At 39.7% G+C, this 15,202-nt stretch overlaps 1 protein-coding gene across 1 annotated transcript in view; it reads right to left on the bottom strand.

Annotated features, from left to right (window-relative positions):
* Positions 1-12,812: 12,812 nt before the first annotated feature.
* The window catches only part of LOC139737768 (uncharacterized), a 53,900-nt gene continuing 51,510 nt past the window's right edge, over positions 12,813-15,202 (bottom strand). The window contains exons 10-11 of the mRNA XM_071648442.1: positions 14,472-14,666; positions 12,813-13,712 (exon numbers count right to left, since the gene is read on the bottom strand). Coding sequence (XP_071504543.1) covers positions 12,813-13,712; positions 14,472-14,666 — 1,095 coding nt within the window. The remainder of the gene's footprint in view (positions 13,713-14,471; positions 14,667-15,202) is intronic.

Below are 15,202 nucleotides of genomic sequence, written 5' to 3'. Positions count from 1 at the left end.
ACTTGAGGTGTGGTGTGTGGGACCAGTGGTGTGGTGGTAGGTTTGAGTGTCGGCTTGCGATGTTGGGTGATTCATCAGTGGTTACCATGGCGATGGAGAATGATAAGCATTATGATGCCAACAAATATGATGAAGACAGTGATGATAATGTTGATGATGAGATTGACAATGATATATTTATATATTTGTATTTCTGGATTTTATTGATCAAAACAAAAGCATTCTCTTTTTTACAATTCACATGGCATATTTTGACATTACAAAAACTGTCATTCTCGACAACAACAGCGAGGATGATATTGATGGTAAGAGTAAGGATGATGTTATTAATCGTGAAGGTGAGGATAATGTTGATGATAGCCAGGAAGATGTTGATGATAAGAGAGTGATGTTGATGGCAGCAGTGATGTTGATGAGGTTGACCCGTTCCATACGGGAACCTGATGGCCAGCATATTTAAAGGGATGGTACAGTATTGGTGGAGATGAGAATTTGGCTTTTAACTTTTTGCGAGAAACCAACAAAACACTTGTGATATAGTACAGAGCATACCATTTTAAGAGGAATTCAAAGTTTATTTGATGAAAATCGGGTTTGGAATGACTGAAACATCCAAAAACAAAGTAAAGCAAAGCGATCGTAATAAAGTGTGGGTCCCACACTTTATAAGAATTGCTCTTTTTTGGATATATCTCAGCCATTTCGAAACCAACTTTCATCAAATAAATGTTGAATTCCTCATAGAATTGCATGCTCTTTCATATTTCATAAGAGGTTTCTCATTATTTCACACACAAAAAACAAAAAAAAAATGTTAGAAACCTGAAAATAGGTCTCAACCAAAACTATAGATCCCTTTAAGTCTATGGGCATTTCAGAAATCAGTGTGGAATGGGTCAATATTGGTAACAGTGAGGATGATGTTGATAGTAACTGAGGGTGCTGTTAATGATCCGATGCACAGAGTGAAGATGAGGTTGATGGTAATAGTGATGATGATGGTGATGATACCACACACTTAGCTCTTCAAGAAAGGTTGGAGAAAAAAAAATCTTGAAAATTACGAGAAAAAAAATTGACAAAACCCTTTCCAAAGATTTAATCCAAAAAGTCTTCCCAATATGAATGGGGGTAGGGGGTCTCTTTGACCAATGACCCCCTCCACACACACACACACACACACACACACACACACACACACACACACACACACACACAAATGTTCCACAACCCCGCTTGTAACTCCAGTCAAGTTAAACACCCAAGAAAGTCCGACGAAACTGGCAAGTGGTCAGGATGGCTGAATGAGAGTTGTCTGAACTCTGTCGCTAGATGGCAGCATACATATTTGTACTGAGGAACAACAGGTGGAGGCAACCATAAACATTCGTTCTGACGCGGTTCTTTGCAGCTATATGACTGCCCTCAGTCTCGGCACTCCACTGAAAACGAAGGCTAAAAACCTTTACAATCCTAATTATTAGGTTAAAAAAACTGCAAATGGATCTCATATCGTTAGACAATTTGACTAAATTAGTAACCTAATCAATTTTTCAGGATATGAGAACAAATATGATCGTTTTGTAGGTGTTGCTGTTTGCATGGATTCACTTCATGTATGTTCTTCACGCAACTACATACTAACGACGAGATGGACGCCTTCAAATCTCTTTCAAAAAAACTGAGCTAATATTCCGTTCTTACAAAACTCCAAAACAATACAAAATATCATTACATGACTATTATAGGGACGGTCAGACTGGCAAAAGATCAAGAAGCTTACAAAGGCAGAGTGAGCGAAATACGGCCACCAAACAGCTCACACAACGAATTAATATTCGACCTTCTTTGCATGAAGCAACTCGACGAGCTACTAGTATTATTCTCCTGTTTGATATCATGCACTAATATTCGACTTTATTTGCATGAAGAACTTGACGAGATCTATAATACTAATATTAATCTCCTGTCTACTTCAACGTCATTTTCACAGTTAAATTTCGTCTTGCTTGGACATGAAAACACTGTACAAGTCAAGTACAATTGAAGATTTAAAATGCAAAAACAAATACGGTAATGTAGGCCCTATTATCCACTTTTATCAATTTTAGATCTTTGAGATTTAGTGCTTGGAAACGAATAAAAAGAAATCATTGTCTGAATAGATTATGTGGTAACTTTCATGAATCGTTAAAAAATTCTGGTTAAGTTATGAGTACAGTGTCATTGAAATGTTACAATTTTTCTTGTATATTTTAATGATGGCCTTGCTAACCCTTTCTATGTCAATGAGCAAATTTCACACACATACTTATGGACGGAAAATAAACGTGGTGCATATAGAGTTAAACAAATGAAAATGACATTTATCTCTTTATGTTTTCAAACTCTGTCAGTGTAACGAGGTAAGGTAGCCTGTCTCTTCGGGGATGTCACGATTGGGAGGAGTGGATAGGGCCGGATTTTTCATCGCACCGTAACATCGCCCATTGCAAACAATCATCAAAACACGTATACGGAGCTTTCGGACTAAACACAAACATATTGAAGGAGTCAAGCATACTATTTGAATCCAGTATTACTTGTGTATCCTGCTGAGGAAATGCCACAATACATGTGATATTGTAGTCTCATTTGACACAAGTCTTCAATGATGATACCGTATATTCTAGATATAGACATTACTGGTTTTTTTTTTTTAAATATTAATTCAAAGATTGGGCCTATCTTCGCGAAATGCAATAAATTCTCTTTGAGTGCTTTATCAACGCTGGACAAGGACGCATTTCTATTCGGATGCGTCTCTAGATCATTAATGAAGAAATGAAAGATTGAACTTTTATTAAAAAGGTCCTTTTTGTCTTACCTTCAAATGATTTATTTGATAGCCCGTGTGTTTTCTCAGCAGACGAGGGAAGACTATAAGAAATTTTTAAGAATAAATTTATTTTCTGTGGATGGTTGTAGATCCCTGTATCGCTGAACTTTTAAACAGTTTAAATGCTAAAACAAATATATTCATCTTATCGATTTGAGACATTCGAGATATTTGGAATCAGCTGAAAACAAAATATGCAATCTAAAAGATGAAATGGTAAATCAACATTTTAACTGTTCTCACACCTCGAAACTTTTGTAGACGTTCAATCTGGCTCTCACATGTTGGATTTACCATTCCATTTGCAGTTAAACGTTAAATCCAACATTTTGAGTGCTAAATTTGACATTTACAAAAGGTTTGAGGAGTGACAAAATTTTCAAATGCTGATGTATATACCATTTTATTTTTTCCAGTGTAAATATATGTGATAATTCTAGAAATATCATCAGAAATATTTCTTGTTATGTTACGAGTGCAGTGCCATTGAGCACATTTTTTTCTCTATTTGGTGATATTCTTACTTAAAAATGCAAATGGCGTTTGTCTGTTTTTTTTTTTTTTTTTTTTTTCATTCATATTCTTTGTTTGAAAATTGCCTTTTTAGTGTCGCCCACAAGTTCCTGAAGTAGTTGTTCAGATTGGTCTGGAACTTAACGTAGATGGGGTAGGTGCACTGATTTCCTTCAGACGTCGGATGGTATACTTTTGGTTGAGATGGGAATTCAGATTTAAAGTTTTTGCGAGATAATTAGACACAAAATATTAAAGAACATACAGCATTATTCTAAGAGGAAACAAAAGTTAATTTGATGCAAATCGGTTTTCAAATGGTTGAGATATCAAAAAACAAAGCAAAATACATGGGTCCTAATAAAAGGTGGGCCCTACCTGTATAGAAGAGCCTTGAAATTATAAATGGTGACACGACATTAACTTTGCTCCTGCGGCGATTGCTGCCGTGTTAATTTCTCCAAGGATTTAGGGTAAGGGTTAGGGTTGTGATAGGGTTTTAAGTTCAGTTTGATGTGAGGATTAGGGTTAGGGTTACGTTTGTGGGTAGAGTTTGTGGCTTAGCGTGCAGATATTTTATGGGAGCAATTGTCGCAGGAGCATATGTATTGGAACAAAAATAAAGCATACATGGAAAAAGGGCAATTATTAAGCGTGGATATCTAAAAAATCGCCAAAAAACGAGATTCATAGTTTTGCCAGATGGCGGCCGTACAGCGCTCACTGGTTGCATGCAACGCGCAATCGAGATCTCACCCTCCCCCCCCCCCCCCCACCACCCTCTTTCGATCTCTGTATCAACAGAACAAAACAAAGAACCATTGTATAATTTAACCCCCCCCCCTCACACACACATACATCATTCTTCCCCATCTTCACTATCAAGTTATTCTCTTGCCCCCTCCATTTTCTCATAAATTGTATTTCTTTTTGCTAAATTCTCTCCCCTTCTTACATTGTCCCGAGCATATTTAGCTCCTCCCTGTTCTCGTCTATTCTACTTCTTTTTCTTCTCTTCTCTTCCTCCCTTCTATCTATTTTTCCTCTTTCATTTTGCCTTTCATGTCCTGTTTTCTTTTTCCGTTGGCTTTCCATCATTTCTCTTGATCTCTTCTCGTTTCTTCCCTTATTCCTGTCTTTTAATTACCTTTCCCTTCTCTCAAATTTCTTCCCATCTTCACTTTTCTTTCCTTCCCTAAATTTCTTTCATCTCCTCTCTTCTTTTCTCTCGTCCTCTGTAGTCTTCTATATTTCCCTTCTCTAATCCTCTTTTCACTTTTCTACTCTTCATTCACTTTGTCTCTCCTCTTTTCCTGTTGTCTTTGCACATTTTCGCTTCTCTTATCTTTACCCTCTTCTTTTTCTTTACTAAATTATCTCTCATCTCTCCTTTTGTTCTTGCCTTTCCATCTCCCCCTTCTCTTGTATCTTTCTTCACTTTTTCTTCCCTCTTTCATCTCCTCCTCTTTTTCTTTTGTCTTTTCATTTGTCCCTTCTCTTCTCATATTTATCTCTACCATCTGTCTCTAATACAATGTTTCCTCTCCTCCTTAACTCTCTCTTTGTCTCCTTCTATCTCTTTTGCTCTTCACCTTTTTTTTTCTTCAATAACTTTCTTTCATCTCCTCTTCCTCTTCTCTTTTCCTGTCTTTTCATTTTCCCTTCCCTTCTCATTTTTTCTTACTCTTTCTAATCTCTCTTCACCCACCTTTCCATCTCCCTTCTCTCACTCCACTTTTCTTTTCTTCTCTAGTAAGTTTCTCTCAAGAATCTCTCATCTTTTCTCTCTTCCCCTATTGTCTTTCCACCTTATCCCTTCTTTCATCGCAAGACAAAATTGGCAGTCTTGGCAACCTCCTTATACAGTTGACTCCCGTTACAACGAAGTCCTTGGGACCAGCAGTTTTCTTTCGTTATATCGAAATTTCATAATAACTTAACAAATAAACAATAAAAAACAAAGAGCAGATGTTGCGATCTGAATTTTTACATCATTGAAACCGGAATTTCATTATAACTGTGTAAATTATAATGGGAGTGCACTGTAATAAGGTTTCCCTGAACTACACCGTTACCCTGACTCTCTCTGCGTTTCACTTTAATACTGAGCATACTACCTCCTTTTGATCAAGGCAAACAGGCCACAGCGACTCGTGAAACTTTGAATAACTAGCCACAAACTCGTGAAATTCTTTCTTTCATGTCCAGTCATAATTTCTCTTCTTTTTAATGGTTCATTAATTTCAAGCATTTGTACATTTCATTCTATTTACAGATGTACCAAAAAAAAAGTTGAAAAAAAAAAGGTGTCGCTAAAACTCGCAGCCATTGATTTCTTTTTACACACATGACAAATCCAACGTGTGTCTGTGGAGGTACACAAAATATAGAAAAGAAAGAATACAGATTGTAAGAAATGATGAGTACAGTGTAAAAGGAAAAGGCAAAATAAATACTACAGTCATATTCTCTGTCACACAGATTGATGCAATAAAAAAGCTTATTTACATAAAAACACTTCATATAAACTTTTGTTTTTTCAGGGGGTCAAAACCAATGGCAAACTGTAAAATTGTAAGGCTGCACTTGATCACATTACTTGATGGAAGAAAAATGGCGTGTGGGTGAAAGTGACGACAGAATATCATCCTAAAAGTGTATCTGCTGGCCATGAAATTCAGCAGACATGGAATAACTGGGAGAAAATCATGCAAAAAACATTAATTTTCACCCATCTCCCATACATCACCATCAGCAGGTGTTGACAAAAAATTGGAACACAAGTTTATATGTAGCTTCTTCTCTCCTAAGACATAGGAATATTCCTATCAAATGGAACACAGTTGGCAGCTATGCACTAATCAAATTTTAGAATCTAGAATATCACATTATTGACATAACACACTGTATCCTCTGCATATCTGGCATTTTCTTATTCAACAATCATCAGAGGTTATAGACTAGTAGGTACGAGAGCGCTACCGTATAAGTTATTTTCATGAACGAGGAGGGTACATGCATTTTCACGAGATGTTGTTCTCCGTGAATTAACACCAAGGCTATTGTAAATGCACGATTACCCTAGTGCGTGGCGACATTTTCACGTCTTGTTTAATTGCAATCCAACTGTGATTCCCGAAATCTGCTAAAATATTAAACCCTCACAAAAAATAATGGCTTTAACACTGTAACTTGCAATACACACTGTGCAATTTGTTCTGCAAGTGTGTGAAGAGAAGTCTGCTATTAAAGTAATGGCAGACAGCACTCCTTGCTAGCATCTAGCAGCCACGGAGTGCGTTCGCGCAATACGCCCTCTTACTGTGAGCATGCAGAGCGAAGCCCGCCATTACTAAGAAGGGCACGCTGACGTCTCCTCGAAATCACAGACACTTTACATAGTCTGCCCTCTATAGGTAGCGAGTATGTAACCTCTCTGTCAATTTCATACTTACTCATCCCATAATCAACACTCTCAAAGCAAAGGGGTTTCCATGGCAATCAGACAGACCACAAAGAGATTTCTACGACCACTGCTCCACAAAGGAACAGGTTGAAACATACAAACAACATGGACCTTAACCTGCATTGTATAGACAGAAATACCACAGTATTTGCTATGCATGGGTTTATGTGTACCTCTTGGGAGAGAAAATGTGCATATTTTAATATCTGAATACAATGAGACTGGCGCACAATAAATTTTGGTCAGATCCAAGCTACGCAGGAAACGGTCAAGAATACCTTGGCAGCAAAGCACTGTGGGAAATCTTCAACGACAGCAAAACTTTACGTATCGGTCGAAATTCACAAGGGTAGTTGAAATTTAGCCCATGGATTACTGGTACACAAATTTCGTCTGCATAAATGTGCATGGCAGAACCAGTACACCAACAGATATCCAATGACGGACACTAATACATGATGTGAAAAGCATGCCTATAGGGTGCTTATTTTAGTCCATACACTTAACTTTAAACCTTGGATGTGATTTAAACTACTTTTGTGAATTCAGGCCAATAAGTTTTCAAACGGTGATACATGACGTAGACGTATCAAAATGTTCCTCCTACAGTTAAAATAGGGAGTTTTGGATCCTGCAATGCAAACGTCACGAGGAAAATAAAATCTGTTCTGTGCCATGCTAAAGGTGGCTTATGAATATCGATCGTCTGAGTTTTCACAACGGTTCTGAGTCATTCTGGCGTCCGCTCAAATTCAAGACGCAGAGAGGTACTTGATGCCATTATGACGTCAGTTAACTGCTCTGATCATGAGAAAAGTCTTGTGTCACAAATGGGGTGCTCTTTTACTTTTTACAGGCTATATGTCTCAGCGCAATGTAAAGCTTTTTTGCAACATGACGCATAGAGTGACAACAGTCAACGCCACCATTGCCTTAGTGTTCGCATGGCAGATCTAAAGCTTGCTAATATCACAAGACAATAAAACGATGATTGAAAAGGACATAGTTCATCTCTGCCCAGTAATCTTACCCAGTGAAAGACTGCCATATAGCCAAAACAAGTAGGGTGGGGGAGACAATGTCTAATTAACTTGGAGTGAACATTTATCATTTAAAAACTCAGAAACACTTTGAAATTTTATCATGAGCATGCTATTCTGATGCTTCTCTGCCGCTTAACTCTTTTTTTCCTCAATCCAATTCAATTCATTTGAACCAATCATTCATTGATTGATTAAATCTTTGCTTTCAGCCGACAAATGCACGCTGTGTTCTTAGCATGCACACAATTCAACCTTTCACAGCTAACCAGCTACTCAGCACCTTGTATACGTTCTAGCCTCAGTTTCAGACCAACATGTGTTTTGTTTCTATCATGCATCCCGAGTCAACGTAACTATAGGAAATCTAACTATAACATTCCATGGCATGCATCTCTCTGCGGTCCCAGATTTATCTTTGTGCGTTTTGTTCGAAATAATGCCAGAGTTATGTTTTGCCTGGATCTACAAGAAAGTATGACATCTCTGCTATTTAAGAGGATGCATGCAAATCCACATTTTACAAGTTTGCAAGTACAAGGCTGAAGATGAGTTACCATATTTCTCTCTCTCTCTCAAAAATAAAAAATAAAAAAAATGATAGAGTTCATGACAACTTCATGCACAAGTTTTGCCCACAGGATTCTCCTGTGCCATTTACTTTAACCCCTTCCTACATCAGGGACTTGGGACAGTGTGTATAATGCTATGGTGTTTTCTGTGTCAATCAGCACTCAGAGCATACAAAAGGTTAAAACAATGAGACTCCAGCTTTAGAGATAACTCAAATTGAAATGACCCGGTGGCGGTTATAATGGGTTACAATCATACGATCCATTGTCAGATGGCACAATATGCACACGTCCTGTTTCTTTCCGAATTTGTTCCCAGTATTATTTTGTTTGAAGTTTTAAAGTCTATCCACACAAGATTTGAAGTTTTCAATTCTATCCACACAATTTCATCAATGCCACATAAAAGAAAAAATACAAAAGAAAAAAACAAAAAAACACAGTCATAAATGAAAAGTTTGATATCATTTCATAGCTGATCTACTTTCATATTTCCAGTTAACAAATTTCCAGTCTGAAACTAACCTGATTGTCTGAAAATTTTTGTTTAATAAGGCTGTGAAAGACCAACAGCAACAGACTTGTCCTTTTTTTGCTTGTTTCTGTACTGAAGAAACACACAGCAAAACACCCTGACACAGAGTCACACACACATACATAAACACACACATACACACCCCTCAGCCCCACATACTGAATATGATGTTGGGGCTGAAATTCCTGCATGCCTTGTACATGCATTTCATTTCATTTCATTTCATTTCATGTTTCCGTCCCTGAACTGTTGTCCAATCATGACACAACACATTTTAGAATTCTAATAGCAAATTCTTGTCACACATGAATACAATACTGCAAAGAATTTCCACTAAGGTTTCCAAGATCGGCTGAAGAAAAAGCGGTGTTTGCGAACGGCTGGCCTTTATGAACAGGTTGACAAAGATGGCATCACTGCAGCTAAATAAAATCGTGTCGCTTAATCACCACACAAACCAGGATGAGGCACGAGTCAAATAGGATATACAAATTTTAGTACAACAATAAAATCATTGGACAATGCAGTATACTACTTTAAAAGCAAATCAACACATATCTCTCCTCTATATCTCAAATTTCAGTTTCACATTTTGGAGTAAACAGCACGTACATTAAACATGAACAAATTAACATTTCATGGAATCATCAAACACTAAAATTGAAGGACATTTCCATAGAAATAAAATCTTCCTTCTTTCTCATTACCATGATTTCATTTTCCCTCTCGAGTGCGAGGTTATTAACGTAGCAGTTCATTCAAAGGGCTTTTGAAATTGAACGATTTGTCTGATATATACTGTAGGAATGAGGCAGTATGCCCTACTTAGTACACATTCTAATGACCAAACTTCTGCAGCATTTGACGTTTTCAATCATTCCTGTACACAGATAGTATGATTGAGCCGTATCACATGCAGAGACATGAGAAAAACAGAGAGATAAATAAATATAGGTAGATGGAAAGATAGATGGATGGATGGACAGATAGATAGATAGAGAAAGAGAGGGGTACATGTACATTCTTTGGTCTAAATTCAACCAAAGCCAACATCTACAGCACTAGTAGTTAGCACAAACTTTCTTCTAAGGGTCTAGAAAAAAAAAAATCTTTAAATAAAACAAGACGTGAATAATATAGTGAGTGTTTTGCACAGGATAGAAATCCCTTTTCTGAATCTTCTTCATAATAATGGGGGAAAAAAAGGAATCCAACTTGGCAATAAATCATTTGACAGCAAATCAACATTGGTTCGGTATTTCCCCTTGTTGGTCACTTCAAAAACTTTCAATTTGCAATGGTCTTCACTGACAAAATGTCCCAGACATTTTCCTTTTCCTTCTACATCATTCTTCATCAGTCTTTGGTGAATCCACAATTAATATCAATAGCAAAAAAAAAAAAAAAAGAATAAAAAAAGAAGAAAGAGAACTGAAACATGAAGGCATAAATAAGAAACTTCACACATAACAAAATATACTTCTATACATAATCCTTTAAAAAGACATTAATCCGAACAAGGCAATGAAAATGAACCAGTCTTTCAATTTACAGACATTTGCTTCCACAAGACAGAATGGTTAGCTGTCCACATGGCGGCATACATACCCTACTACAGGAGAACCTGGTTATAACGAGGACCTAAAAACCATGATCATTATCTTGTTATATCAAGTTGCTCACTACATCAGGATACAAAGACACAGGAATATACAGGGTTGGGACCTTCACAACTCACCTTGCTATGAGAGAGTTTTGTTATATCCCACCTCTTTATAACGAGGTTCCACTGTACAAGAAATTAATATAACGCGTTAAGAGCTAGGAATGGTCAAGGGGTGGTGGGGGTGTGGGTGGTCCATCTTGTTCATATGCCTTTACACAAGTGACATTCTTAGTGGAGGCGTATGTCCTACGTATTTTGTATATCCTATTTATACAGGACAATTAGGAGTGTTCCAGGAATGCTCCTGAAGTGCTCAAAACTCTGTATGAACAGACAAGCGGGCCCTGTAGCACACTAAAGTTATGCCCCTCTAGAGGGTAGTTTCACATGCGTTCCTGGAGCGCTCCTAACTCTTGTTTAAACGGTCACCAATGGTTAGAGCATTACGGCAGTGGAATGCCATGCATATTGTGCATACAATTTACATGTTCAACTTCCCTGCGCGAGTGAAGGTTATCATGAAAGTAATGCCTCTCTCAGCCACTTCATGTCTGGTTTCAGCAGGTAGTGATTCTCGGTATGAACGAACCCAAAGGGGCATACGTCCAAGTGCTTCTGGAGCGCTCCTGTGCCCAATTTTGTGTATAAATAAATGGGGTATTAGGGTATCTTTGGGGAAAGGCTGTGGTAGTTCTTGTCGTGGCCCTAAGCATGAGCAACACTTTTGTCAGTGTATGTGCTACACCAACGGATTTCATCAAAAAGCCTGTCACAGACATGGTACAACTTCTGTGTTTTGAAAGAACTTCTACCCACTTCTACCTTCTCTACTAACTTCTCATAAACAAGTTTTGGTTTTGATGTCCAAACACTTAGGCCCGAATTCACGAAGGTGGTACAAATGAAACCATGGTTTAAACCATGGACAAAAACCATGGAGCGCCAAGTGTCGCATGGAATATTTCGTTACGAAATCAGTCATTTCGTCGATGAAATGATTATTTTGCAACGAAATTACAACATTTTGTAACTAAATGAACATTTCGTCCACGAAATGATAATTTCGTTAACAAACGGTCATTTGTCGACGAAATGACCAATTTCGTAACGAAATATTCCGTGCGACACTTGGCGCTCCATGGTTTTTGTCCATGGTTTAAACCATGGTTTCATTTGTACTACCTTCGTGAATTCGGGCCCATATGTCCTATGACCATGGATTTAAAATAAAAACCAACAACAAACTTCTTCGTCTGAATGGGGAAAATTTCACTGCCCTTCGCAAAAGCATGATTTTAGTTCACTGAATGTCAGTCTTTAAAAAAAAAACATAAACAACAAGCCAACAAAGAGGAATACTAGTACACTAATATGTCATACGCAAACTGAAATGATTTTCAGTTTAATCAAATTAGTAATTGCTACATTTATGTGTTTGCTTACCTAATGTGGGAAATGTAGATTAAAAGAAATAGGAACGACATAATTTGATTGTAAAAGAAAAAGAAAATTGTCCGTGATTTCATATTTCCATTTGTGCTGCTTCATCAACACAAGGGGACAACTTTTGAGAATTCTCTGATATACAAAGTTCATAACGATTTCTGATCTTTCCGTTAAGCCATCAAATCCTTACACTATCTTTATCAAAGAGCAAATTCTACATTTGTGTCTGAAGGATTTCACTGGGTCAAACCAATGTCCAGAATACTACCTCTACCTTCAATGCAAAACCACATCTCTCGAAAAGTTATTACTTCACTGAAGCAATGGCCGTCAAACCTCCTAACAACTACAGGGTTTCGACTCTGCCCTGACCTTTGACCTAGGCAAGGGAGAAAGCAGAGCCGTGTCACGCCAAGTTCCTGATGAAAGCAGATTGGCTCGATCTTGGTCCATATCCCTGAGCACATCTCTTGTCCACACAGAGCTTCACAGAATGGCTGAATGTGAAGGCTGTTCAAAGGGCGGCGTCAACTTCATAGAAAATATATTTCTTTCCTTTTGTGGAGTGACTTTCGTTTCTTGGATGTCAAATCGTCATCACGCATTCCATCAGCCCTCAACTGGCTAGATGTATCATTGCTGACCAATCAGAAACAGTCGATGGACAGATTTTCCCTTGAAGTTTCGTAACTGGGTTCAACTTTTGGAGGAGGCGACCGTGGCAGGGGTGATGCTGTTGGCAGCCAGAGAGGCCAGTTGGGAGGCAGTTTGGAGGACAGTGGCGCCGGCGGAGGTTGTCGTGGTGCCGTTGGTCGCCCCCGCTTTCTGCGAGGCGGAGACAGCGAGGACGGTCTTGTGGCCGCCGCTGGACGGCGTGACGGCCGTGATGGCGATGGGGGTGACGGCGGTGGACACTTTCGGGGCCACCACCTGGCCATTGGTGGTGGACACCAGATTGACGGCGATAGTCCTCCCCGAGGGGGAAACGGTGAGGGTCTTGGCCTGGGCGGGCGTTGGCCCGGACGTCTGGCTGTTGGGAATGGTGGCTCCACTGCCTATGGTGTTCACGATGCGGGTGGTGATGGGCGTCGATGGCGTTGACGGTGTGACGGGCGTGCCGGGCGTCGGCTGCTGGATCTGGTTGTGGGAGAGGTTCAACGTGGTGAGTCCTGGGCTGATGAGACTCTGCATGCCAAGGCTCGACACCGGTGGGTTGATCCGCTTCTCCTTCTGCCGCCGGTTACAGAACCACACCCGCACCACCTCCTTCTCCATCCCCAGCTGCTCGGCGAGGAGGATGATCTCCTCCGATGTCGGCTTTGGCTGCGTCAGGAAACTCTTCTCCAGCGACACGCGGATGTTGGTCTCGATGCTGGTGCGCTTCTTCCGCCGCCGGTTGATGCCCTCCGGGGTGGTGTGGGGTCCCAAGAGGGCGGGGTTCGCCACTGTAGTGTCGGCGTCATCCAGCCACTTTTGCAGCAGAGGCTTCAGCTTGCACATATTCTTGAAGCTGAGGTTGAGAGCCTCGAACCGAGATATCGTCGTCTGGCTGAAGTCGTTGCCATACAGCTTTCCCATCGCCAGTCCAACATCTCCCTGTGTGGAAATGGAGATGAAACACAAAACCTTCAGTTGCGCCATCAAGATTAGAAGTACACAGTGCAGCCAACACTTCGTAAGATTCAAAGAGAGGGTAATATCCCGAATAGCAAAAATATATGCACACAAAAAAAGATCTAATTTCCCTTCAGTGATCAGTCACAGATATACATATGTTAAACTATATGTTAAGGACACTTACTCCCCCTGCCAGTACCTTCTGACAGAGGTATGTTAGTGCAACAAACCTGAAAATAAGTTGAACTCTCTTCATATTTTCATTTTCTACATATCGTTGCCCTACTGTGACATCACAAATAGTTCTAGTCTTCTATCCAGCGATGATGGCACATAGATTAAACCAAACTGATGACATCTACAATTCCATCATCCTCATGCCAGAAAAGAAAAGAACTGTGTTTCTGATATTCACGATCAGTCCCGGTTTTCTGATTGATCTAGTTACCCAAACTATCACTCAATGTAACATCATACAGCTTTGCTATCATTATGTCCTCAACATCCCTGGCTATCAGCAAAAGTGTGACAGCCCTTTTCTCGACATTCATCTCTGCAAATGTCATATTTGTCTGAAGTCCCATGCATTAATTTCTGCGTTGGATTCGAGCGACTTAGTCCCATGCATTAATTTTTACATCGGGTCTGAGTGATTTAATCCCATATATTAATTTCTGCATCGGGCCTGACTGACTTAGTCCCATACATTCATTTCTGCGTCAGGCCCCAGTGACTGACCTGAGTAAACCCCAGCTTGATGCGCCTCTGCTTGAAGGTGCGGGCAAAGTGCTCGAGCTCCTCCAGGTCCGTCTGCTCCTCCACGTGGGACTGCTGGATGGTGGGCGTGGTGGCGGGCGTGGTTATGGTGGTGGTCCCGCCCTGCTTCTGGGCCTGCTGCAGTTGTAGCTGCTGCTGTGCCGTCACACTCTGGGCCTGTGTGGGAGTGAGGCGGACAGGAAAGCAAGGAACGATGGTTAACATGGTATCACTCAACACTTCAGTTAGAGGTACTAGTCCCCATCAAAATTCCTCATGATTTCCACCAAATCAAGTGCCTCCCCCCCCCCCACTTCCCAATTGCCATTTAGAAACATCCTACCAAATGAGAAACTTATTGTCCAATTTCATCTACTAGTAAGTTCAAATATGTTCAAGTTTAGATACTATACACCTGACATCAATTTCAACTTTTTTCATTCCCAAATACTGTAGAATGTCGAAACACAGAGATTCTGACAATGAAAGAATATTGACATGGTTTTAATCTCTTTAGTTTCAAGTCCTCAATTTAAGCCTGAATGAGCCTCTTCCCACAGAAGATCCCATAATGACTTGTACCCCAGAATTTACTAACCTTACTAAAAACTCAGCAAAGTTGGTATGATAGCAACTCTTGATGGAATGGAAAAGTCAAGCTTCCCGATTGGCTGTTCCTATGGAAAGTTGCCATTCCAGCAAGAGTTGCTTTC

This window comes from Diadema antillarum, unplaced genomic scaffold (assembly GCF_040938485.1).
Source record: "Diadema antillarum isolate AM-2024a unplaced genomic scaffold, OU_Dant_1.0 seq00000704_RagTag, whole genome shotgun sequence".
Taxonomy (NCBI): Eukaryota; Metazoa; Echinodermata; class Echinoidea; order Diadematoida; family Diadematidae; genus Diadema; species Diadema antillarum.
This window is presented reverse-complemented; position numbering and strand designations above follow the sequence as displayed.